The sequence below is a fragment of the Colletes latitarsis genome, chromosome 11 (genome assembly GCF_051014445.1).
Source record: "Colletes latitarsis isolate SP2378_abdomen chromosome 11, iyColLati1, whole genome shotgun sequence".
NCBI classification, from domain to species: Eukaryota; Metazoa; Arthropoda; class Insecta; order Hymenoptera; family Colletidae; genus Colletes; species Colletes latitarsis.
In genome coordinates, this window is record NC_135144.1 from 20,853,658 (window position 1) to 20,880,467 (window position 26,810).

At 31.3% G+C, this 26,810-nt stretch overlaps 4 protein-coding genes across 15 annotated transcripts; 2 read left to right on the top strand and 2 right to left on the bottom strand.

Annotated features, from left to right (window-relative positions):
- The first annotated feature begins 365 nt into the window (after positions 1-365).
- On the top strand, positions 366-17,011 carry LOC143347380 (uncharacterized). Of its 9 annotated transcripts, none has more exons than XM_076776475.1 (12): positions 367-980; positions 1,754-1,859; positions 2,570-2,965; positions 3,457-3,974; positions 4,055-4,196; positions 4,475-4,807; positions 4,892-5,136; positions 5,310-5,575; positions 9,441-9,662; positions 10,965-11,048; positions 11,133-11,350; positions 11,669-17,011. In XM_076776475.1, exons 2-12 carry the CDS (start codon positions 1,809-1,811, stop codon positions 12,143-12,145), a joined length of 2,952 nt encoding a protein of 983 aa, XP_076632590.1. In that variant the 5' UTR covers positions 367-980; positions 1,754-1,808; the 3' UTR covers positions 12,146-17,011. The 9 variants fall into 9 exon arrangements, with proteins under 9 accessions (XP_076632588.1, XP_076632590.1, XP_076632586.1 ...); XM_076776471.1 differs by having other exon boundaries at positions 368-980; positions 10,965-11,350; positions 11,669-12,190; positions 13,114-17,011; XM_076776474.1 differs by having other exon boundaries at positions 368-980; positions 2,570-2,677; positions 2,759-2,965; positions 10,965-11,350.
- Positions 17,012-18,199: 1,188 nt separating this feature from the next.
- On the top strand, positions 18,200-20,729 carry Med8 (mediator complex subunit 8). The gene is made up of 6 exons (XM_076777092.1): positions 18,200-18,426; positions 18,548-18,723; positions 19,120-19,365; positions 20,155-20,325; positions 20,401-20,518; positions 20,590-20,729. Exons 2-6 carry the CDS (start codon positions 18,559-18,561, stop codon positions 20,664-20,666), a joined length of 777 nt encoding a protein of 258 aa, XP_076633207.1. The 5' UTR covers positions 18,200-18,426; positions 18,548-18,558; the 3' UTR covers positions 20,667-20,729.
- A 178-nt stretch (positions 20,730-20,907) lies between these two features.
- LOC143347685 (methyltransferase-like protein 25B) lies at positions 20,908-22,999 on the bottom strand. Of its 2 annotated transcripts, XM_076777090.1 has the most exons (6): positions 22,870-22,999; positions 22,477-22,683; positions 22,183-22,401; positions 21,534-22,116; positions 21,328-21,462; positions 20,908-21,155 (listed from the first exon to the last, which is right to left on the bottom strand). In XM_076777090.1, exons 1-6 carry the CDS (start codon positions 22,870-22,872, stop codon positions 20,908-20,910), a joined length of 1,395 nt encoding a protein of 464 aa, XP_076633205.1. In that variant the 5' UTR covers positions 22,873-22,999. The 2 variants fall into 2 exon arrangements, with proteins under 2 accessions (XP_076633205.1, XP_076633206.1); XM_076777091.1 differs by lacking the exon at positions 21,328-21,462.
- LOC143347684 (presequence protease, mitochondrial) lies at positions 22,893-26,725 on the bottom strand. 3 transcript variants are annotated; one of them, XM_076777088.1, is made up of 3 exons: positions 26,562-26,725; positions 26,135-26,210; positions 22,893-26,024 (listed from the first exon to the last, which is right to left on the bottom strand). In XM_076777088.1, the coding sequence occupies exon 3, from the start codon at positions 26,001-26,003 to the stop codon at positions 22,893-22,895; it is 3,111 nt and encodes a 1,036-aa protein (XP_076633203.1). In that variant the 5' UTR covers positions 26,004-26,024; positions 26,135-26,210; positions 26,562-26,725. The 3 variants fall into 3 exon arrangements, with proteins under 3 accessions (XP_076633203.1, XP_076633204.1, XP_076633202.1); XM_076777089.1 differs by lacking the exon at positions 26,135-26,210; XM_076777087.1 differs by lacking the exon at positions 26,562-26,725 and having other exon boundaries at positions 26,135-26,515.
- Between the last annotated feature and the right edge of the window lie 85 nt (positions 26,726-26,810).

Genomic DNA, 26,810 nt, shown 5'->3' on the forward strand with positions numbered 1-26,810 from the left:
AAAAATTAATTTTTGTTGTAACCCTTTTCCTTTATAGTATATTTTCCTTAAATATGAAGTTGTAATAAAGGATTTCTTGCTTCCGACAAATAACATAATGCAATAACATTATAAATATATATATATATAATTGTTCTACAAATTAACATATTTATTTTTACTACACAAAACTGACCTATTATCAGATTTCATTTTATTAAATTTTCATTTCAACTAAAGTACGTAGTAGTGATAATTATATAAAACAAAACAATTATAATTTATAAATTTTGACTATAACTATCGAAATCCTCGAATATATTTCAACCAATCATAAACGAAATTAGTAGATTAAAAATATAAGTACTTACATTGATATCAATATGCTTTCAAATTGGCGGGATTTGATACAGGAAGTGATCGAATGGCGCACGCAGCCGGATGTTGCGCGCGCATACCGAATGAAATAACAAAGAGCACTTGACATATTTCATTTTCTCGTATTATAAATCGGACGGTTTATTTTCATAAAATTTCGGTAGGAAATCATTTTTCATTGTGGCAAGTTTATTCGTTAAGTGATTTCTGCATAGGAGGTAATCAGAAGGTGGCCGACTAAATGATACTGCTAGCGCGTAAGTTCCTGCGGGGTGGGCGAGGGACGCCATGACAGTCGTCGTATTTTCTGTTAACCGCGAGCACGTAGGCTCTTGCCAGCGTTTTCGTGAAATTCTTGCGCCGTTTAGCACCCATCTGAGTAAAAATTGGCAGCCCCGTTTCCTAAGCTTCGCGGACTTTGCTTCAAATATATTGTGGAGGTGGAGGGCGAGGGCGCGTGGCCATTATCAGGGATTTGCTTGTGGGTACCCATGGCGAGGTGAGACGTCGAGAGGCGGCGAAAGGCGTCCCCCCCTGCATCGGGACGCGTGTCGCCCTGTGTACAAGACGGCCTAGGGCCGACGAAGCGAGATGCCAGAACCGCCGATGGCACCGTACACCACGTGAGTCCACCTTCCGAACTCTTTCGATTATCGCTTCGGCTCTCTCGTTCGGTTTCTATAAACCCCTTACCCCGAATCCCGAGGAACCTCCATTTTGTGACCTCTTGTCCTCGTTCTACGAGTCACGATAATTGACGCGTCATATGCCTAAGACACCAGAAGATGGTGCCCGTGAATCCTCTCGTAAGTGCTGGGGGATCTGCGGCAAGTCCTGGCAAATATGGGAACACAGCTGCGTACTTGTACAAACCGTTGGTACGCTACCATTTTAGTGTTTCACTATTTGTCTTTATCATCTTTGAACGATTGTATCAGATGACTCACCTTTTCCCGCTCACTCGACAAAAAACTCTTAAATATTTGCGAGGTTAAAATAACTACTTTCTTATTTTTACAGTATGTCGATTATTTCTTTTTGCGATATCAACCTACCGTATCAACATTATATAATAATAAATTTATGCCTATCGAATTTGTTTGAATTCGTTATATTCGAAGTATCGTTTCTTCTATCGATGTTAAACTAATTGATTTCGAGGTTAAATTGTAGGATTTATTTTGCCAGCCTGTTCCCACAGGTCAAAGGGCAACGTAGCTATTCTATTAATCATATGTAATGCTGTTTTTTCTTAAAGAACATATAGTTTATTAATAATCGTTAGTATTTTATGAGTAACATAAGATTACATCAATAGGATATGGAATATTATATTTTGTATAAGAAAATAAATTATTATTAATTGGTAATTGTTAAATTAATTTCTGTTTTGCAGGGTGAGAAACGAAATATATCAGGAACATTCAGTTAGTATTCTCCAGTGAACAAAGATGAATAGTGAGCAGCATGCATTGCCAGCGGCTACGCAGGCACAACAAGAGGTAAGAATATTTTCATTTGAAGCAGGCTATTTACCAAGCCACAAATGCGTAACTGATATATTATATTAAAATTAGAATCCAGAAAAATTATAGGGTAGGTTAAAATTATTATTATAATCGTTAGTAATTTATGAAATTTGATATATTAATTTGCATCAGTTATTTTTTCAAATTTAGTTTTGTTCATTTAACATTATTTTAATATTTTACTTAATCACATTTTGCAGTATAAAACAAAATGTTATATAAATGATGAAACTCATGTTTAAATTATGGTACTTTCTAAGTGAATTTAATTGCTTGTGGCTTTTTCAAATAAACTAGTTTATGCTTGAACATTTTATATTTACTTGTACTTTTCATAATATGAAATATATACAGAAGCACATATTTTTGTATATTAAGAATAATGGATTTCAAATATGCATAATAGATTTATGAAATTGAAGTGCATTATATAAAAATAGTTAGTACAAATAATATATAATTTTTGAGCATTAAAATATATTTTCAATAGCTTTGCAAATGGGGTCAAAGGTTTATTTTGCTGGCACACATTTCTTGTACATAATGAATCTCAGTATTGGTACTGGTTATGCAAATTTATTGGAAAACTGGAAAGTAGCGCATTTGTAAATTGGAATTGAGCCTGGTGCATGCTGTTGCATGCCCTATCAATGTTGTACAAATGTTTGAATGTATATTGGTAGGATGTAAACGCGGGTCAAAGTGGTCGTCCTTCATACCCAGGTGGTCTGGCTACTACAACTAGTCTTGGCAATGTAGGGAGTACCCCCCATTCATCCGCGGACCTGCGTGTAGGTACAGCCGTAGCGTTAGCCTCCTCGGTAGCTAAATATTGGGTCCTGACCAATCTGTTTCCTGGACCGCTACCTCAGGTCTCAGTCTATCACCATTCCCACCACAACTCCTCACATAGGAGTAGTGGAGGTGGAGAGGCATCTTCCAAAGAATCAGCCTCTTCATTGAATCAAGAAATGGCGTTGACTTCCAGTTCGCACCATCAGTCAACACCTACACATCATCATCATCAACCTTCAGTTAGCAGTAGCAGTCATCATAGTTCTTTACAACCAAATCCACAGGTTTGTTTATTTAGAGGTATGCAAGTCTAGTTATTGAGTATAGCTTATAGAGGATCCAGATTAGAAACTTCTTTTCAGGGATTGTGGTAACATACTAAGTTGTATGTAAGTTAATGTAAGTGTGAGTAGGTAGAAAAGTATGTATTGTATTAAATATGTAGGACGTATTTGCAACGTTACGTTTATAATTTGAAATATGGCTTTTTTAATTAAAGTTTGTTTATTATTTTATATTCTCTTTTTATTGCATATTATTGTATGTTAGTTGCTGTAATTTATATAAAATACGTAGTGTACATTTTATTACTGACACAATATTTTTACTATTATTATGTTTGTAATCCAATTTATGGTATGTCAGTGAACAAACAAAAATGCAAAATGCGTTTGATTAAAATTCTTAATGTTTTTAGTCATTTGATTTTTGAAATTATAATTCATTATTTGAAAAAAAAAAGTATTTTGTAATTTTTTTTTTATATTTTATTTAGCAGATTCCAGTTTCTCTGCCAGGCCTTAATTTAGATGGACCACATTTACCTGCCAGCGTCAGTCATTTACAGGCAGCACATGCACAAATGCAACAACAAATGCAGGCACAACAGCAACAGCTGCATCAGCAGCAACAACAGCCACAGCAGCAGCAGCAACCTCAGCAACAACAACAACAACAACAGTCTCACCATCAAATGCAAAATCATCAAAATGCTCAGAATAATGGACCAACTACACATAATCAAAACGCACAGAGAGATGATAACAAAGTAAAAGATGAAGGTGGTAGTTGCACAACTGAACGTTGTAGCGATAATCAAGTTCACTGTCAAGTACAATGTGATCTTCAGTTACAAACATCTCAAGATCTGCAACAAAGTCTTATGCAACAACAACAGCAACAACAACAAATTGGCGTAAATATAAGTGGGAATTCTTCGACCGAAGGTGGAAGTCAGAGCAATTCAGAAAAACCAGAAAAAGAAAAGGAGCTGCGTCAACTAAATATGACGCAGTACGTTTATATGGTTTATTTCTATATTGAATATAATAATTTTGTATGACATAACAAACGATATTACAATGTTTGTATAGATTTCAAGTGCCAGATTTAAAACCAGGAGGTCATATGATGGATGTAAGAACAGCCGATGGTTCAGTTGTAAAAATCAGTGCTGGAAATGAACAAGATTTAGCAAAAACTCTTGGTGTTGAAATGGTGCAAAACATGTATAAGGTAAATAACATTATAACATGTTATAGAGCAGTATTTTAACAGCCTTTTGTATCTCTAATCGTTTTAAAAATATATTTATAAAAATACCCTTTCCCATTTGCGTGTGACACCCTGTGGAGCATCTTATATAATAGAAACTCCAATTCATTTTCAATTTTCTATTAATTTTTTCGTGGCACGCTCACACTATCACTGCACACCGTGACGCGTCATACCCGTTTGAAAGAACTGATGCAACGTACAATGTTTAATTGTAAAATCTGTATTGTATTTTTCAGGTGAATGTTGAGGACATTAATCAGCTTTTAGCATATCACGAAGTATTTGGAAAGTTACAAAGTGAAATAGCAGCTGGTACAACCTTAGTCGGAAGTACTGTTCCTACTCAAACAGTTACCACTATACAGAATGGAACACCAATCGTACAACAAGTTCAATTAAATAAATTCGATATTAAATCGAGCGACGGTGAAGCTACGCCCGGACCAAGTGCGTCACCCGTATCAGTTGGCAGCCATGCTTGTGAAATATGTGGAAAAATCTTTCAATTTCGCTATCAACTTATCGTACATCGTCGATATCATACAGAAAGAAAACCGTTTACTTGTCAGGTACATAACAAATCATAGTTTTCGTATAATTTTTTGTATATTCAATTTTCTTTTACTACATGTGGAATACATTGAACTGTGCAGGTATGCGGCAAAGCATTTTTGAACGCAAACGATTTAACACGCCATGGTAAATGTCACTTGGGTGGATCCATGTTTACATGCACAGTATGTTTTCATGTATTTGCAAATGCGCCTTCGTTAGAGCGTCATATGAAACGACACGCTACCGACAAACCGTACAATTGTACAGTATGTGGAAAGAGCTTTGCGAGGAAAGAACATTTGGATAATCATACTCGTTGTCACACGGGAGAAACACCGTATAGGTAAATGCATCTATTTTGTTTCATGTAGGATAATTAGGATAATATTCTTCGGTTAAATAAATTAACGAAAATTGACTTTTTGTACTAATAATAATAATTAAATTCAAGAAACAGCTATAGGAATTTTAATATTTTTACAATTTTAATGTTTTGATTCTTCTATTGTGTCTCAGGTGTCAATACTGTTCAAAGACATTTACCAGAAAAGAACATATGGTAAATCATGTTCGGAAACACACGGGTGAAACACCGCATCGATGTGATATTTGCAAAAAGAGTTTTACCCGCAAAGAACACTTTATGAACCATGTTATGTGGCACACAGGAGAAACTCCTCATCATTGCCAAGCCTGCGGCAAGAAGTACACACGTAAAGAACATCTTGCAAACCATATGCGTTCACATACCAATGATACACCATTTCGTTGTGAAATATGCGGTAAGTAATCCATTTTTCTCATTAGCGTGAAGTATTATGTTTATGACACGCTGTTTCTACATATTTGCGTAATATGACTTATAATATACTTAATGAATACATTTTCTCAAAATATCTGCACTATACAGATTGAGACAAAATTTTCGTTTACCTGAGATGTTTCTGTCCTTTTTAGACATAGAAAAAAAATGTTGTTTACAGAAGTTGTGCAGTATAAAAAGAAACGTATTATGATAGTTAAAATTTTTTTTTCCCTGTAGATGAAGAGATCTCAAGGTTAACTTCATTATATATATTTTAATTACAATACTTATAGTGTATGTTCTTAATGTGGTTTTGTATGCAATGAATTCATCAGATTTCATTTAATTCTTTCTAAGATTTATTCGAAACATTTAAAAAAAAATTATTAATAATGAATATACATACAGCAAAAAACTACACGAGGTATCCTTCTAATCCATTATTCATGGATTAATTTTGCTAAAATTCCAGTCAGATCTTGAGTTAAGTACATAGAACTTCAATATAAAGTTTCATTGGAATTTACTGAGCCGTTTAGATACAATTGTATTGACAAATATATATATGTATATATATATATATATATGTTATTTATGTGCAATCCTAGGGATAGAGGTAAAAATAGGGATGAAAGTTATTAAGTGATTGTAGAACGAAATTAAAATAATGCTTTTTATTTTATATATATCCATTGACCAAATTTCATACATGCATAGATCTTATGCATTCCATAATTATATACAAATTATATTTATATCTTAAAATATATTTTAAACAAATATCTAATACCACCTTTATAGAAACAAAAGAAATATACATAAAGATTTTATTTTTAATTCAAACTTCCTCACATAATACATTTAAATAAGCATGTTGTATAACTGAATTTACAACTTAGCTTGTCATACTGCTTCAAAGGAAACAGTGCAAAGTACTAAACTTAAAAATCCAAGTATTTGTTAAATTCGCTAAAAATTATTAGTCGTAATTCCCAAAGCATTTATCTAACTGTATAATTATTATATACATACATTTTGAAAACATGTTATTTGATCTGATCTAAAAATCTGTAGCCACAAAGAAAACTGCATTTATGTATACCTATGAAAGGATAATAGCATTTGGTTATCCAATTTACTATCATGGATCATACTTAAGATATATAATAATTTAAACATAAAACATGATGGGACGATTTCAGAATATCATAGAATCATTAGTGATTATAGAAAATTAAAATTAGTAATGAAATTAAGATTTATGTTCCTTGTTGGCTATAACTTATTCTTAATTTCGTTAGTAAATTTTTTTTTTTATCCATATAATTTCATTAGTTTTAATGCTATGAGAATTCTACGTATTAAATTAAAAAAAATATGTGTTTTATTTCAACATATGCATACTTTAATTTACTGCGCTCGAAACCTTATATTTTTCAAATCAGAGTCAAATAATTCATTTTTTTTCCTGTTATTTCCTATCTCAATATACAAAAATAAATGGGACGATAGTTTAATTGTAAAGAATACAACCTATTGCTAACAGTTTATTGACCAGTGATAAATTAAACCATACTATTTCAATTACAAAATGTTTAATTTTTATTTAAACGATTTTCACAAATTTGAAATTTTAGTGGCGTAAAATGATCGAACTTAATCTGCAAGTTGTATCGTCAGACGAAAAATAGAGATTGTTTATTGCATTTTGCGTCGCGAAGTTACTGCAAATGTACTTTAAGCACGCCGGTTTGTAGGTTTATGGAACTGAAATAAAATTCGTGAGAATTGATCGCGCATCGTAACTAGCTACCCCCTGTCGCAGGTCGCGCGCATTCCTTTATAAAAGCGCCTCTCTAACCTTAGAATTACCAGAATCTTTGGCCGGCGTGTATTATTTCTTTCTTAGTTATTGTTGTGACGGGAAGTTTGTTGCTGTTTCATACGCCTTCGAGATACTGCATCTGCTCTCCACCACAAACTTTGATGACATGACTTACTATTTCGTAAATATAAGCGGTTGGTACATATTGCTATACGTTTTATTTTCATGTAAACAAGATATGATTTTACTTTCGAAATTTACACCAATAATCAGTTTTAGTTTGATAATGTTATACTATTATCGTGATAATTTAAACTTTAAATAGTATATTATTGTATTCGCTGCATATTTTTTTTAAAATGCAAAATATACGATTTGGAATAAAATAGGGTTACACATGCACATTGGATTCAAATATTTAATATTTATTCGAAAACGCCTGTTACACCATTTAGCTATTTTGTTATATTGATATTAACATATTATATTGAAATTATAGCTCTTTGCTTTTAATAGTTTGTATTTAATTGAATGTTTTTTAGTGAGTACAGGCGTATGCCTTGTTTTACGCCGTCCCGCACTTACGACACTTTTCAAACATAGGTATTCTCTGGTCTGTCCTTGTGACACGTGATCTATACTTACAACATTCTGTCAAACAAAAATCAACCAAACCGCAGTTATGTTAGGTCATCCCATAAGTAATGTCGTTTTTTGACATTGATTTTCACCATTAACATTTACAAGTAGTAATCAATCGTAGAATTAACTTTCACGTCCAACTAATGCAAATCACGGAAGATTTTTCATATGTTTCATATTCCTTCTATAAAATCACATTATACTCTCTAATAAATTTCGAAAAAACATCTCTCGTTTTTCGAAACACGATAAGACATAAGTTGAACTCTCTAAAATCCTTAACAAGTTGAGAAATTAGCATCGTGCTATTTAACAACAATAAGTAATATTTGAACATAGAACGCAATAATATAAAATACGTAGTGTTATACAGGGTTTCGGCCACCCCTGGGAAAAATTTTAATAGGAGATTCTAGAGGCCAAAATAAGACGAAAATCAAGAATACCAATTTGTTCATGGTGGCTTCGTTAAGAAGTTATTAACGTTTAAAGTACCGCCAATACTGAATTTTTTTCTCGAAAATGCGCAAGATTTCGGGGGTATATCTATTCACCAAAAATGATTGTAATTGACCCCTGCAACCGAAAATAATTTTTCCAATACGATTTGAAATTTTTTAATTTAATTGTTAATAATTTTTTAACGAAGCCTCCATCAACAAATTGGTATTCTTGATTTTCGTCTTATTTTGGCCTCTAGAATCTCCCATTAAAATTTTTCCCAGGGGTGGCCGAACACTCTGTATATAACACTTTGGTTTCGTATGAAAAATATTAAATTCGTATTACTGTCATTAATTAACTTAATATAAATTCTTTTCATAAATATCAGTTTTGGACCACAACTAATTTTCAATAAACTCTTGAGTTTTTGCAAACTTAATATTTGGTCCACGAGTCTTTGTCTTTAATAACGACTCGAATAAACATCAACGTACTTGTTACTAAATTTTTACACTATTTTCACGAAATACTATATTACTATTCCTGAATCCTTCGTCACATGTCAATCAATAACGATGGAGAAGCATCGTACCGTTTCATTTTTAAATATATCCAGACATTTTCTGTTGTATTCCAATCTTAGATTCGAACAGGTCATTCTAAGATTTTAAATGTTTTAATGTGTAACCAATTTTTCACATAAAAAGTTATTCGTTATTGGTAAAAAGGGGGTAAAAGAAAATAATATAATTTTTAACTATAGGTCAATTGATTAAGGGAAAAATCATTTCTAAAAAGATTTTTATTGGTGAATTAATCGTCTTGGAATCGTCCCATGCATGTACTCAAACGACAGTTTTATATTTTTCATTCGTATTACAGTATAATGAACTATTGGTGTTTTTGGTTCTGTTTAACGCTGCTAATGCAGGTAAGTCTTTTACGAGAAAGGAGCACTTCACGAACCACATAATGTGGCACACGGGTGAGACGCCGCACCGCTGTGATTTCTGCTCGAAGACATTCACGCGAAAGGAGCATCTTTTGAACCACGTTCGCCAGCACACGGGTGAGTCTCCACACCGATGCGGCTTCTGCTCCAAATCGTTCACCAGAAAGGAACACCTTGTTAACCACATCCGCCAACACACAGGTGAGAGCGGTTGGCAGATGTCCACTTCACGGACAACCGATTGTAATATTTGTCTCTAAGAGTAGTTATACCATGGCTAGAAGATTATTTAGTTAAGGAACACGTTAGGGAGCTGAGTCACCTTTCATAATGTCATGTAACACACACCAAAACGCTCGTGTTCGTCCAAAAATCAATCACGTTCAATTGTGTCTGTCAATATTTCGCTTTCGGGCAGGGACTGAAAACTGTTATAGTATCGGTTTCGTTTCTCGAAACAGCTATAAAGTACCGAAATGATATTATACCTGTTACGAGTGAAAAAGATTCCAGTAAATATCGATTGCGGTTACAGTTCTACAAAAATATCGTATCGGTTCCCTTATCTGTTACGCGAGTATCATTTTTACGTACCGATACTGTGGGAAAACAACCGTGATGTAAACCTAATGCTCATTTCGTTCAATTGTTTACAAACAATGTTTGTTATCGTGTAACCGATATAGAACCTCTCCAGACAGACATAGAACTGTTTTATGAAACCATTTATTGATATTTATTGAATCCATTTTTCCCTCGTAACGATTAAAGTATTATTTCTGATTTTCATAACTACTTCGGTTGAAACCTTTATATAACAGTTAATAACAGTTATTTCTAGAAACATTTCGGTCCCTGCTTTCGGGACGCAATCCTCAATTTTGCTTCTAACGGACGTTTAACTCTGAGTTGCATACTTGCATGCGAAACGTATACATGTGATCATGTATATATGTCAGGAAGTTCATTTACAATGATACCGGGAATAATCCGTTTATTGTGCGTGTATAACAAGTCACATTGTGTCTACGTAACAATTAGTTATCTAATCATTATTATCCCATTTCATTAAATCCCTAGAGACATTTACTGTTCTGCCTCATACACCGCTCTCATACATGCTTTTTATTAACTGTTTCAGAATCCTTTCGCTATAAACATTCACAATAGGTTTACATTCTAAAGACGTTCAGTGAACTTCTTATCATTTTGAAAACTTGTATATAGTTCCATTTTCATTTTCATTTAATTTCGTAGGTGGCATACCATTATATTATTTAGTTTTACCGCGAAAAAGTTTATAATATAATTTCGTTTTAAAATTGTAATATTTCAAATTAAAAATTGCATTTAAATATTAAACATTGATCTATATCTTCGGTAAATTTGTTGATGGTTCGATATATGCCTTATTTAAGCATTGCAATAAAAACCTCGAGTTGTGCAACATAATTCGTTATTTAAATAATCAGTAAATATCGGAATTTGTTGTAAACTGTACAGGAGAGACGCCCTTCCGTTGTCAGTACTGTCCAAAAGCATTTACGCGGAAGGATCACCTGGTGAACCACGTCAGACAACACACGGGTGAGTCACCGCACAAGTGCCAGTATTGCACCAAATCCTTCACGAGGAAGGAACATTTGACAAATCACGTGCGTCAACATACAGGCGAATCGCCACATCGATGCCACTTCTGCTCCAAGTCATTTACTCGTAAGGAGCATTTGACGAATCATGTCCGAATCCATACCGGCGAATCACCGCACAGGTGTGAATTCTGTCAGAGGACGTTCACTAGGAAAGAACACCTCAATAATCATCTCCGACAACATACCGGAGATTCTTCGCACTGTTGTAACGTGTGTTCTAAGCCATTTACAAGAAAGGTACGTTGATTTTAAAAATTGATATCATTACCACATTATAGGGAGAGATCGAATGAAATTGTTAAAATTTTTAATTAGTTCTAATATAACAGTAATTCTTTTGACTACGAACTTTTCATTCCATTCGTTTTTACATGAAGAGAAAATTAGAAATTATTCTAAAGACAGACCCTATATCCTAAAGAACCTGAAGACTCGTCACTTAACAAAATAAAAATTTTGGAATTAATCAAATTAAAAAAATTACATTGATAATAATGCGATAAAACGATTTTCAAGATTCCACTTTTTTTTTATTTTTGTTTTATTTTGTTACAGGAACATCTTGTAAATCATATGCGATGCCATACTGGTGAACGTCCATTCGTATGTACAGAATGTGGTAAAAGCTTCCCGCTAAAGGGTAATCTACTGTTTCACATGCGTTCGCATAATAAAGGAAGCAATGCCGAGAGGCCATTCCGTTGTGATCTTTGTCCGAAAGACTTCATGTGCAAAGGACACTTAGTGTCTCACAGGCGATCGCATTCAGACGAGCGACCACACAGTTGTCCAGATTGTGGGAAAACTTTTGTCGAAAAGGGCAATATGTTGAGACATTTGAGAAAACATGCAGCCGAAGGACCACCGACACAAGTTAGCACGCCATCGGCCATTCCTCAGTCTGGTGTTCTGCCGATCCCAGCGGCAGCAGTTTTGGTCGGGCATCCATTGGCACCGCCAGCACCGCCTCCCGTAGTGCCACAACACACGGTTGTTGTGCCTACTCCACCCGGTGTATTGACCTCCTACTAAACCAAATCAAGAAAAAGGATGTGAAAGCATTTGATGAAAGAAAAAGTGAGTGTATACATAATGAACGTTTGTATTGTTGATCATAAAAGTGCGTCATTCAGTTTTTAAAGACCAGTGGTTTCTATGGCCATGAAAGTTGATAAAAAAAAGTGTTATTGCATCGCAGTAGTATCATTGTGAATGTTGTAACTACAAACATTGTCTTCGTTTCAAACGTTTGCCGCAATATTCGCCTGTAGCTATGTGCAAAGAAGTTCATATGAACTTAACATTGAACAGTAACCGCTGTTATAATAGCAGTGTATCATCCAAAGTTTGAATTTCTTTGTTTCTTTTTTGTATAATACCTTTAGTAGATTGTTTATGGAAGGAAGTATATTCGACGTTTTCACGTTTCACTTACTATGCAAACTCAGGACTATGCGATTCAGTGATAGGCACACATAAAATTTCGCTGTTAATTAAACTACAATTAGGCGCTAATTGTAGTAGCAATATGTCACTGTATTACTTTTATACAATAATTTCGTTATAAAACAAAATAAGCGTATCTACCAGTGGGAAAAGGCAGAATTTGGCGTAATATATAACGTGCGATATATTCCGGATAGTATGATCGTAATTTGAAGAATTTATCAAAATGTTTGCTTGAAGTACAAAATGTATTTTTAATTCAAATTATACAGTGAACGCATCATTTTATAAGGCATCTTCTATTTCTTCGAGTTTCATGAAGTTATTCCTTTCAAATTAGTTGTAACGTTAAACGCAGAAATAATTATTTACAACCGCCGTAGTTCAGTGGTTAATTTTGCATTAAATTACATTTTGTGCTGTCGCTTTTATAATATTAGGTGATCTCGTTAGATTCAGAGTGGTATTTCTAATTTTATAGTCGGAATATATTGATAGGCGTCACGTTTACTAAGTGTGTCTAATCGATATGTTCTGAAATATCTTTGTGAAAGATATTATATGTGTGGGATTGGGTTCTCCAATTCAAGAAAAGGAGCTCTAAAGACCAGGATATCGAAGGATCATCGATGACACAATGATAAAGCGACCGGTTAACAATCACAATTGAAGGTTTTTAGTTTAAATTTCATCATCTGTGCCCTTTTTTCTAGGCTCCTACACACGAATTCACTTATTCTATAGAGTGTGATTCTAAAAACTGGTAACTCTCGTCTAAGTAAATATACACAAAATTGATATAATGTAATCTTTTATTTTAGTGCAACGATGCAAGTACTATATGCACATGCACTTATTTCGTACACTTTTGTTACATGTTTCTATTCTTTTCAACATTCTGCATATGAAAGTATTAGTCATGACCATACAAATTGCGATTCATTATACTATGCTTTAAACTGATCCAATCTAATACACTTAACAAACAAAATGTGAAAAGCAAGAGCCGAATGAAATATGGTTTTAATTAACGTTGTTTACTAGGCATCCGTACCTCTAATATAAATATAAAATTCGAAATATATCGTAAAGTACTACGTTTTCGATGATCATATCTTGATACTTTTATATTCAAGAAAACAAGAAAATTCAAATTATGTTTAAAAAAGTGGACCTATTAAGATACAAGTGTACGTGCACCATTCTAACAGAAATTAGAATTGTAGCATCAAAAAATGGTCCCTATTGAAAGATATTAAACTTTTCCCTGTATAACTTTTTGTATTTATATTTACAAAAAAATTATAATTTGTTCCAGATTTTAGAATCATTCTATACATTTGACTTTAAAAATACAGTGTTTCTCGCTTGTATGCAACTAAATTTCCACTCGTTTCCGTACATCTGAAAAGGCAATCCTTTTTTTTTCCAAAGGTATTTCTTTTATCCCTAACCGAGGCCTAGCCTCGCATATACATACAGTCAATAGTACAAATATGGTGATTTTATGAAAACTGTGGTGGTGTACCAAGAATTCAGCCTTAGCTATTAAAAACAAAAATGTAGGCATATATCTAATTTCACTGGAATAAAAATCTCACTTATTTCGATTTTAATCTAAATTTATTTGTTTTATCTTATTTTTCTGCTAGTCTCGTTTATCGGTAAATTTGTAACGTTTTATCATAATTTTTAGTCTCGCGTTCAATTCGAACGAGATAGTCGCAATCATTTGTTTCTTGTTAAAGCATTTAAATAGTCGTATATAATTCTATGTAAATAGCTGTATATAATTTTATTCAAATGAATAAAAATAGATTTATATAACGATGATAGTGATGACGAATTATTTGCGAATAATTTGTGAGAAATTTTTATTAAAAATGACTCGAATACAGATAAATACATTAATTGTGTCTTTAAATAAAAGAGTACAGTATGCCATCGTTCGTTGTTAGCGTCCATCTCAGATTTTATAACGATATAAAACAGGATTTTGTAATGTACAGTAGAATTTTAATTATTGCATTATTGTATTATGAATTATAGTCGTAAATGACCAATTACTAATTCACAAATGAGCAGTAACTGTCCGTGTTGATAAGCATTGAAGGTTTCATCTACATTAAAGAAAACAATTTATTACAGCTAAAAATAATTCAAAATAAACGTAACTTTATTAATTTTATAAATGCTATATACTTTGGTCAAATTTAGCGGAAATTTTCAGGCTGTAAACAATATTAATTATTGTCCATAAATAATAAATAGACTTTTTTGAGATGATTTAGTACTTTGTAAGTCTCAATGAGCCTTGATAACTGCTTTACATCTGTTGAACGTTAAATATACCACTCTTTTAAAAAGAATGTTCATCAATCAACTATAGGAAAAATATTTTGTTATCTTTTGTACCAAGTTCATGCCAAATTTGAAGACTATTTGCCTTCATGGTTGTATATAATTTCAAGAAAGTTAGTTACCTTACAATGTTTTAAGAATTAAATAACTTTCTGTAATTCTCAGGAATTCGATATTTCAGTGGTGTTTAGATGCATTAATAAAATTGGTTAATGTACGACGGTCGCGCTAGTCATCGAGTTGCTTACTCTGAATAAAAAAAAAACATTAGCGGAATCAATATCGTTGCCTTTAAGCGGGTGAAAAATTATCGTATACAAGCGAGGACTATTGTAAATAAAAAGTTTTGTTTTTCAGTACATACAAATCGGATACGATAAAAATTAAAATGTTTTATTATTTTCATTAAAAAATCTATGTAAATAGGACTGAGAAAGCTACTATATATTTAATAACACATAATTTTCAGATTAGTTAAATATTTACTTTTATGTTTTACCCAATTGGCGTGCAGTTTAGTTTAATGTGAAAATTATGTTTAACTTTAAAAAAGATTTATATTTTATGCATATACCAATTCTGCATCAATTGCCCGTTTTTAGCAATAATTATTGTTTTTCATTTAATCATAATTATTATAATTGAGTGCAATATAACTATGCTGATTTCGCTTAAGAGACATCTGCATTGAATACCACTATTACACCGGATTTTAAATAGGAAAAAAAATTGACAAACGATAGGAATTCAGTGCGTTTATCTGTACTCGAATTATTGTTTCGAATTTTTGGTTTTTAAAGTTAATTTTAAAATAATTAACAGTGCTTGTCTATTGTCTACATCAAAAGAAAAATGTTACGACTCTAGCAGTCTTGTAAGGCCATGTATTTCGTATTTACATTTAAGACAAAATAAAATCGTAAGCTTGGTTCTGCGACGTCGTTGTCGTGCTAAGTTACCTAAATATACTACGTATTTAAAAGAGCACTTGACATCAAAACGTACGTTCAATTCCTCTACAAAATTCGCAACTGCGTCTTACCGGTTGCCGCATTACCAAGCTTATCTTGATTATGTATGATATTCATAATTATTGAATAGACAAGAACAAGACGATGAGAAACTTATAAACACGGGTGCATGTGACAAATGGACTTTCGTGTGCGATAATGTTCGTCACTCCGTAGGAGTCTAGATTAATATATTACGACAAATATTATTAAGTATATTCAAACAATTAGATATCATATACTATTTAAAGTAATGAGGGGAAAAAACTAATTATACTGCAGGGTCACTGTACGAGTGACATAAATCTGTCACATACCGAACGTAAAATTTTCACTATATTCGTAAGAAAAAAAAAAAACACGCGAAGTTAGTGCAAAGATACGTCTATAAAGGAGAAAACTATATATGTATAATATATATATTGCTCGCGCTTATATACATTATGTATATATACAAAACACGATTTGAAAAGAAATGAAAAATGTGATGCAGTACCGAACACACTTGGAACATGTAAATGTGTCCAATGGCACGTGTAATGAATTCCTTTGCAATTTAATCGTGGCATCGCTCCTTGCAATTTGCTAAAAAAAAACTTTAACAAGGAATAAATAGAAATAATGTTTATATGAATTATTATTATTAATAATATACGTTACAAAAATAAAATTAAGAGTTGGTTCATGCTTTTAAGAGATTTAGTTTCGTGCTTGTTTTAAAAAAACAGCAAGCAAATATCAGATCCAGCTGTTCTCTTTGAATCGAAGCGACTTAATGCAGTTATAGTAAGTACATACGCGAGCGGGATGATTGATACTATTATATTTACATTTACGTTAACATACGTACCTCTTGTTTTATGCAATTTTTGCTACATCCTGTCATGATAACATCTTTTCGATGATAATAAAATCTTGTAAACGCTTTGATTCAAAGCGAAGTATGGTGGTGAAAGAGAGCATTCAAAATATAATTTACTTTAGATAGAACAAAATATGTATAGAATTTTATTATGCACCATTGTAATATTATGTATCCCAGTTGTGACACAATATACACTGGTGTTATGTTAAATGTGAACGCTATGTGTCCTGTCTTATATGTAATAATTTCCCATGTTTTAGTTCTATTATAAATAAAAATCTCTTTAGTATAAATAATGATTTCATGAAAATGCGAAAACTTGAAAATTCGTGGTCGCTAATCAGTTAATATCAATTAAAAAAATATCAAATATTCACGATTTTCTGTAAACTTATAGGAAGTTTTCCGATAAAAACAGTAGCACTTTGAATTGAAATAAAATGAGAACTACAGAAGATAATTCGGTGCTAAAGAAAATAAAAAATTTCATATCGTTCTGGAAAAATTATTTTCGGTTACGGGGGTCAATTAGAATCATTTTTAGTGAATTCACATACCACCGAAATCCTACGCACTTTCAAGAAAAAATTCAGGAAGGTGGACGAAATTAAAAAACTTCCAATCAATTGTTCTAAAAAAATTATTTTTTATTGCAATGGGCAATTACAATCATTTTTGATGAATAGACATACCCCCAAAAATCCTACGCATTTTTCAGAAAAAAATTCTTTACCGAAAATATTATATGTGGCCAGGAATATTTCTGTAATTTCATTTTCTGTCTCACTTCCTCTTGTGTTCATTTGTGTAACCTATTGGTAATGTTGCGAGTGACAGGAAAATGGTAATGGAGCTCTAGAGCCCCAGACAAATGGGCCGAAAAAATACATTGGGTGAAAGGTATACTCGTATACCTCGTCTGTGATCTTTCATCGCCTAGTCAATAAAATATTTTTATTTATGGTGAATTTTTCACCATATACATATATAAATTCGAACGAAGACTACAGTTTCTAAAACTACCGTTCTTTAAATGAAGAAATTGCTCTAAAAATACTATTTTACGAGGTTGACATATTAAATTATAGTTCATGTGTCACGAAGTCCCTTTAAACAATAGGTCTATTCTGTACTATGATGTATACATATGTCGGAAAATAGAAATATCTAAGCAATCCAAGACTCGAAATCATGATGCTGATTGACGCAAGTTGAATTTCTGCTGTTTCGAGAACGAGAAGGAAAGGATCACATTCGCCTTCTTTTTCGAATCCCCGAAGCTGCTGAAGCGTCAGAACTTACGTACGTATAGCTGTACATTAATGTGCATAAGTGGGGGGTAGTTTCCTCTGAGCACCGGTCTGCCATCTGGTAACACTGAATACATATTTATACTCATTGTTAGTTTATAACAGTCTTATGTGAGTGCAAGGCAGCGTAGTGTCATTGAGTATTATGGATCAGTGATATGTAATTCTAATGTGTAAGAATGTGTGAATTGGGCATATCTGGCATAGACATTTTCTTCAATTTTAATTATTACAATGAAAGTGGTTAATAAATAACGATTGAAAATTTTGGTATACATTTGTATACAGAATAGTGAATATTTTATTTTCGGCCAAATAAATGTATGTATAGTACAAATTAATTATTTTGAATACAATTTTGTATATAATTTCTACAAATTATTTTAATAAGAAATAACAAAATATAACGATATTGTAATATAATATTTTCCTTTTATTTTAGTAAAATTTAATATGCAAAGGGAAGAAAAACAATTGGATTCTGCCTTAGAGGCTATTATTATGAGAATAAACGACTTAAAAACAGCTATAGCTGCAATGATATTCAAATTGGAACATGAATATGAAACATTAAATTGGCCTAATTTCCTTGATAATTTTGCACTTATTTCAGGACACGTAAGTGATATTACATCAAATATTTCAAAATTTTTATTTAAAAAAATTGTGTATAAAACAAATATTTTATTCTATTATATTAATTCAAAATAAAATAGTGATAAAAAATAATCATTCAAATTGAGTAGAATATCAATATAATATAATATCAATATTAAATCAGGAATATCAAACACATGGTCTCACATATTCCCATTGGAGTATATTATGTACTCCTATGTGTTAAATAATTAGTGTTAAATGTGTAACTATGGTCCACAACATGGTGACAAATAACAAATTGGCCAAAATGAATTTGATATACCTGCATTAAATATTTTTTAAATTCTTACATTTATCAAATAAATATATGTTTAAATTATAATAAATAATTTCATTTAAAATAAAATTTTATAGTTAACTAGCTTATCAAAAATCCTTGGACATGATAAAGCACCAAACTTAAAAAATTTAACAGTTCTACCATTACGATTATGCCCTGAGAAAGATGAAGAACTGCTTCGATTAACCGAAGGTAGAATTTCTACATTTGCTCATGATTTAGTACCAGATTATCTACGAACGAAAGTGGAGCCTCAAGCTGAACAAAAAATGATACAGCTTGAAGCAAAAGCTGCAAATTTAAATTATGAGACTTCACATGTAAGATAAAATATGTCTTATTTATTTTCTACATACGTAAAAAATTTATCTAAGAAATACTTTTCATAAATCTCATTTTTCCTTGAATAATAATGTATCTAAGTACATATAAATTTCATCAAATTCACTTTTAAGAATATTTGAAGACACAGATACAATTATATGTCTGTATTGTGTAATTGTAGAAGCTTAAGAATAACTTAAGATGTTCTATTTCTCTGTTAATGTGCTAACTAAACAACAACTAGGACTGCAATGTAAGCTACTATCAGCTAGCTTTCAGCTTCTATTAGTTCCATTCGCTTTGGACTGAAATTGAAATAACTAGTTTCAGATTGCATATTAAGTAATTTCAACATTTTAAGAACATTCCATAAAGATACATTTTATGTTCTACAGCCATGTGTTTAAAAAAATGTACATTTTATCTTGATATATATTATTGTATTTGATATTATAAGTTATAAATTATTTTGCAAATTTTTTTATAATTATATGAGCATATTTAATGGTTTGCAATAGATATTTTACCAATTAACATTAAACTGTTAGAGGAAATTGTTACTAAATATATTATTTATAAATTCTTTGTAAGAATTTATACTTTTGTATGATGTTTGGTTGAAAAAACTAAATTTATTAAACATGTTTTATAATTATAATTTATTGAAAATAATTTTCCTCCAATAGTTTACGATATACAAGCAAAATTTGTAATCGGTCCATTTAGCGAGTGGAACACCAAATGTCTTGTTTTTCTAAAATATCTATGAACTTTATACATTTCAGAAACAAGTTGCACAATACACAAAAGTAATTAGTCATATATGGGATATAGCAAATAAAGCACGTGAAGAATGGGAAAGCGAAGCCGGATCTAGAGCAACTCAAGCTCAAACTAGTAGTACAGCAGATACTCATGCTCTTGTAGCAGCTGTAGGTATGGGTAAAGGTTTAAAGGTAAATTTCACTATGTATATACATTTATTGAATTAAATGCACGTACATTTTGTTATACATTTTTATTTATTGTAGTCTGATTCTGTTCAAATGGTTCAATCTGGAGTGAATTCTGTACCTAGTGGAATGATGGTAGGTAGGCCTGGAAATCAGCAACAAACTCCAGGACAAGGATCTCTTGGAAATCCATCTCGTAAGATACCTATTGAAATTTATTTAATTATATATTTGCAATTATAATAAACATATTTTGTACATTTATAGTGGGACAAATTAGTAAAGCGCCAAGTACAATCAAAACTAATATCAAAGCAGCATCGCAAATTCATCCATACAGATAATATATATGAACATATCTATTCAAAAAAACGTTTTCCATTCAACTAAAGTATCTTTGAGTTTGTAAAAATTATTGCCACTCATTTTTTTTTCTGTGTGTAATTTATCGCTACACTAACGTTATTACTTCGCATTCTTAATATTAAAATTTATAACAAATGACTAGAAATACATACACGGTATATAAATAAAAATATGAGTTATACAAACATACTCGTTGCAAAAATAGTTTTACGATATTTATTATCGTTTCCAAGATACAATTGCATATGACCGTGGAGATAACTGTTTGTTCATAACTGGAATAATTGTAGCATCTAAACCCCGTTCGTGCATCCAACATAACCAATCTTGAAGGATAAGTGACTCTGCCGCTGATTGTAACATCAATTGTAAAGCGGTATAAATTTCTACAACTTTTAGTTTATTATAATGATTTTTCCACAGTTCTATTATATTTTTCTCATGTATATCAAGATCGGATTGTATATCTAAAAAGTATTAATTTGATATTCTTAATGTCATTAAGATATTGAATATTGAATTTGCTTATATTGTATATAGTACGTATATTTAAAAAACTTCTTTAATAACTTTATAAATTAATAGAATATATTTTAAAAATAGTGAAGGAAAGTATGTAACTATAATACATATTATTACTTTGTACTTCGATTTTTTCGTCTTTTAATGACTGTAAAATATATCTATTTAATGAATCTTTAACGTAAGTTTCAAAATTTAAACACTGTGATTTTCTTGTTCCTTTACGAGTACATTTCTTGAGAAAGAAACCATCTGAAATATTATTTTACTTTATAAATCAAAGTGAAATAATTATTTCCAAAAAGAAAGAAACAAATACTCACTTTCAGTTGCATATAATTGAAGGACTGCCCTTGCAAGAACGTAAAAAGAATGTTGATTATGAGTTTCAGCAGACATATTATTCCATCTATCTGCTGGTTCTTGGCACGCTAATCGTAAAAACGGTTGTCTTAAGAAGAGACCAATATCAAAATCAGTGTTGAGAATTACGGATTTAAGACAATTAGATAATGGGAAGTTATTAAAGTATTGTTTTTCGGTTGATGCATTTATTTGTATACTTTTTGATATTGATAGTTTATGATAACAGCAAGAAATCATAATAAAAATCTGTGCTGCTTTCATATTGAGAAATATTTTTGATGCATGTATGCTAAGATCTCCACAAGCATGCAAACCAATTAAACAAACATCTGAATTTTCTTGGAATTCAGTACGTAAAATAGTCTCTATTATTTCAACAGAGTCACATGTTAAATCACAGCAATTATATTTAACATATTCTAATGAATCGGGATACATTTTTACTTGTCTGTCTCTAGCTTTATTTACATTTGCTTGATTTTTTTCTAATCCCAGAACTTTGTAACCATACAAATGATATAATAATTGACAAACATATCCCTATAGAAGAAACGTACAATAAGTTGAAATAGAAATACATCATTTATATAAATATATGTTTCTTACCAAACCTGCACCAAAATCAATAATAACGTTAATATCGTGCGGTGCGCATTGCTTATGCACTAAATGTGCCAAATGCATTATTTCATGTTGTTTTTTATCATTAAGTCCTATTTGAAAATTCTTTGGTAATGTTGTAGACAATACAGTATTTATAAGTGGTAATCTATTCAAATTTTTACATTTTTTAACAAAAGCTTTTAAAGTCTCTGGCCATTGTGGCTAAAAATAAAACAATATTCTATATATTATTAAAACAAATTTACAATACATAAATGATTATATTTATTTACCAACCTTTGTCGTTTTCTTTACAACCATGTTGTTAAGTTCTTGGATTTCTAAAATTTGCAAAACATTCAACCAGTCTGTTGGTAAAAAATCAAGTAATCCTTTGGCTAATAAATCTGTGACTGGAGTATTATAAAGCCACTGTGTTTCGGCAAATAAATTCAAGGCATCCGAAAAATACTTATTTTGTACACGTTCACTTACACACGCCATCTAATTGAAAGAAAATAATTATACTTTAATATCAACTTTTACTTTTTAATTATAGAAACAATCTATTTGGGCATTATATATCTGACTCACAAAATTGTAATTTTGATCAAATTTATTGTATGAAAATTACATTTATTAATTTATTATATACATAATACAAATTTTAATTATAGTAAATAATTACACCATTTTTTATTTTAACAAAAAATTTATTCGACAGCCCTTGCTTGAGTTTCTTCTTCTTGATTTTGTATTATCCAGTTTTCTGAGTGCCTATTTAATAAATCATGATTAACTGGCCCTATCAGTGCACGTCCTACTCTAATGTCTCTTTGACCAGATTGTAAATATTTTTTAGCAACGTGCATAAGTTGGTCTTTAGTCACGGCTTTTAATCGCTGTCTTTGTTCTTCAATATTATCATCTGTCAAATTATGTGTAAATTTAATCATCCCGCGATTACTTGGAGAAATTGGAGCATCAAGACGTTGAAATATTCCCAATTTTGCTTCATCAATATCACTTTGTGACAAAGAATACTTTAATAAAAAGTCATATGTTTTATCAAACAAATCTAAAGTACGAGTAGAATTAGGATCTCTATAAGAATAAAATATAAAGATTCCATCTGATGATAATCTTGCACCACCACCATAAGCCCCACCTTTTTCACGAATCTCTGGATGTAAATAAACCGAAGTGATTAACTTAGAAAGTACTTGTAAAGGCGCATAATCTGAATCTGTGTATGGAACTGTAAAAATTGCTTTTGCTACATAATTTACTGTATATGGTAGTACATAATGGATAGCATTCTCTCCTATTTCAATATTTTTATCATGTGTAAATATATGGGCGACGTTAGACGTGCCTTTCAATGATTTGTAAAATTCGGTTACACTATTTAATATGCTGTCTTTGTTGTTTTCAGATAAATTTATTGCTGATCGTAAATATTGTTTACTCAAAACTTGTTCAGATATCGTTTGCATTTGATTTAATACAGAACTTAAATCTTGCATTTGTGCTATTTTCTTCATTCTTGAGACAAATTGCAGTCCTGATAAAGATTCCTTAAACTTCGTAATCGGCGAAACTAAACTAGCTGCACTGCTCATTGCATATATATGCCCTGAATCTGCAATTCCATTTACCAAATCTGCTGCAATTGTTTTAACAAGTGTTTCAAATCTCTGAAGATCAGACAAATCAACATTATTAAACACTTCTGACCACAGCTTCCACATATCAGTTACATTATGATCTAAACAGTATGATTCTATTAGTATTCCTTCTTCATATTGTAATAAGTTACTTTTGTGTTCAACAATATGACTCATAAAATTCAAACCTCCAGTTTTTAATCGTATCATCTGATCAAAATTTCTGTAATCGTACCTTTTTGTACCCATTTTGGCAACAATACTATTAAAGAGTGGTAACAAGATTTTTAATTCTGAGCTTAGATCTTGTGTATTGAGAATTCCCCGATAGTAACAAACATTATTTGTGGGTTCAAGAGCTATTTGTAATGGAACACCAACAAACTTTGAATCCATAAGATTATATCGCTCTACGTTTGGTTTTATATCTTCCATTTTCAAAGTAGGAAGAACATTTACATCTTCCTCTTTTTGTTGCTCTTGAAGTAAAATTTGTCCATCGATATAAATTTGGTCTAATTCTGATTTAGAAAGTTGTTTTAATTTTGAATCTAATAATTTACGTTCAGCAATCATTTTATCATAATCATATTGTTCAGATGGTAACATTGTCAGTGTTAATTTATGAGTATTATCCATTAAGTACGTTTTCACTAATTCTTGAAGGTACTTGGGATTTTCGTTCATTACTTTCCTAAATTTTCTAATTGCTTCATTAATTCTCATTGACTGTATAACATCTCCTCCGTGATTCCATAATGGTGTCAAATTAAAAAGTAATTGTAACCCAAAGTTAGAAGTTTGATGTTTTACTTGAAGTTCAATACTATGCAGAACTGCTTCAATATGATCTTTCTCAAAGCCATTTTCAATAATTCTTTCAACCGTTTTATTAAATATTTGTTCTACCTTCTCAAAATTTTCTGGTTTAACACCAAGTAGACTTATAACAAACATTGTATCTTTACAATGTGCATCATAACCTGTTGTTGGACCAAAAGCAACTCCCAAATCTGATTCCACTAAAGACTTATAAAATGCTGAATTTGGACCTCTTAAAAGTAGTTGAGATAAAACATGCATTTCAAACGTTTTTTGTATATTGATTATGTCGTTGCACAAGTGACCAATAGCTATAGTACCTTGTCGAGTAAGATCTGCAGCCATAGGATCTGGTCTACATGTAATATGTTCCTTTCTTGGTTTGTCCCAACGCTTCTCCGGAGGAACTACTGACAGAGATGTATCAATTTTATCCATTAGAAACAAGTATCGATCATTAATGAATTTTAAATGATCTTCTAAAGGAAAATTGCCATATGAATAAAATCGACAGTTAGAAGGATGATAATAAGTTCGATGAAAATTGACCAGATCCATATGTCTTAGATTAGGAATAACAAGAGGATCACCTCCAGAAATTACTGCATATGTATGACTCGGTAAAATACTGTTCAGTAAGCATTCAGCTAATATGGCTTGATTTTCATTGAAAACGCCTTTCATTTCATTAAACACTACTCCCTTAAAAATAATGGGTGAATTTTTATCATTAACATCTTCGTGTTCTAATCTCCAACCCTCTTGTTTAAAATCCAATTCTCGCAGATTTGGTTTAAACACAGAATCCAAATATACAGATTGCAAATTTTGAAAATCTTTCAAGTTTTGCGTAGAAAATGGATATATAGTGTAATCAGGTCCTGTCATAGCATTCATAAAGGTAGCTAATGATCTTCTCAGCATTTTAAAGAATGGATCTCTGCATGGATACCTTTCGCTACCACAAAGAGTAATGTGTTCCAGAATGTGAGGTAAACCTGTGGAATCTTTTGGAGTTGTGCGAAATCCAACTGAAAAGACATTGTTACTATCGTCTCTGGCTAAATGTAAATATTGTGCTCCACTACCCAAATGTGTCAACTGCACTGCAGTTAAATGTATTTCATCTACTTTTGCAATTTTCTCCACTATAAAGCCATGAATAACTTGTCCATTTTGAAATTTATTGAATTCATCTTGAACTAAATTTATCTCATATTTTGTGCTTCTAAGTGTTGTATTTGTTTGCGAATGAAAATTATAACATTTAAAATATTTCTGCAATCTTAATGGACAAAAATTGGATCTCTGAGATAAATTTAATATCCTCAACATTGTTGTATAGTACTTCAATATCTGCAAAACACCAAAGACACATAACCTAACTACTATATTCCACCAATAAAATAATATACAATGAAACATTTTCATAAATACTACATGTTTTTACACTAAATATTACTTACCAAAAGTCAAATGTCGAATATGTGGATAATAGTTTATATTGTATATTTCACAGAGCAAACACTCGTGAATTGTTCACTTTTTGAATTTAAAATAAAAGAAATTACAGTACATAGTGATTTATTACAATGAATACCAACATTATATTAGTCAATATCTATTATTTAGTAATATTTTTTACAGTGCACTGGATTATTAAATAAGTACATAGCAAACGTGTTAATAATTACGCGCAAAAGTTCATGAAATAAAGAGTGATATTTAAAATTCATATTTATTTTTATTATTATAGTCTGTACATAATTCTTTGTATTTGACTATAAAATATTAATTATAATATCAACCAGATACAAAGAATAAGCATTTACCGGTTAAAATAAACTTAATAATTCTTAAGTCTAACCTCTACTCTAATTTAATAACGCTTACCTTTTCAAATTTGTATACAGCACGCGTTTCGTATGTGAATTTTAATTATTTACAGAAGTAATATGTTTTAAAAAGCTGATATCTTTACATTTTTATGAAACGATTTTAAAAAACTATTATATGAGTGTGCCTTCTATCTGTGATCGTTAACTGTGAAAACGGGCCTCAAGTTATTAAACCAAACTATCAATTATATCGTTCATGTTCGTGCCATTGGCCGTGTGTATCAATTTGAAAAATACTAGAATG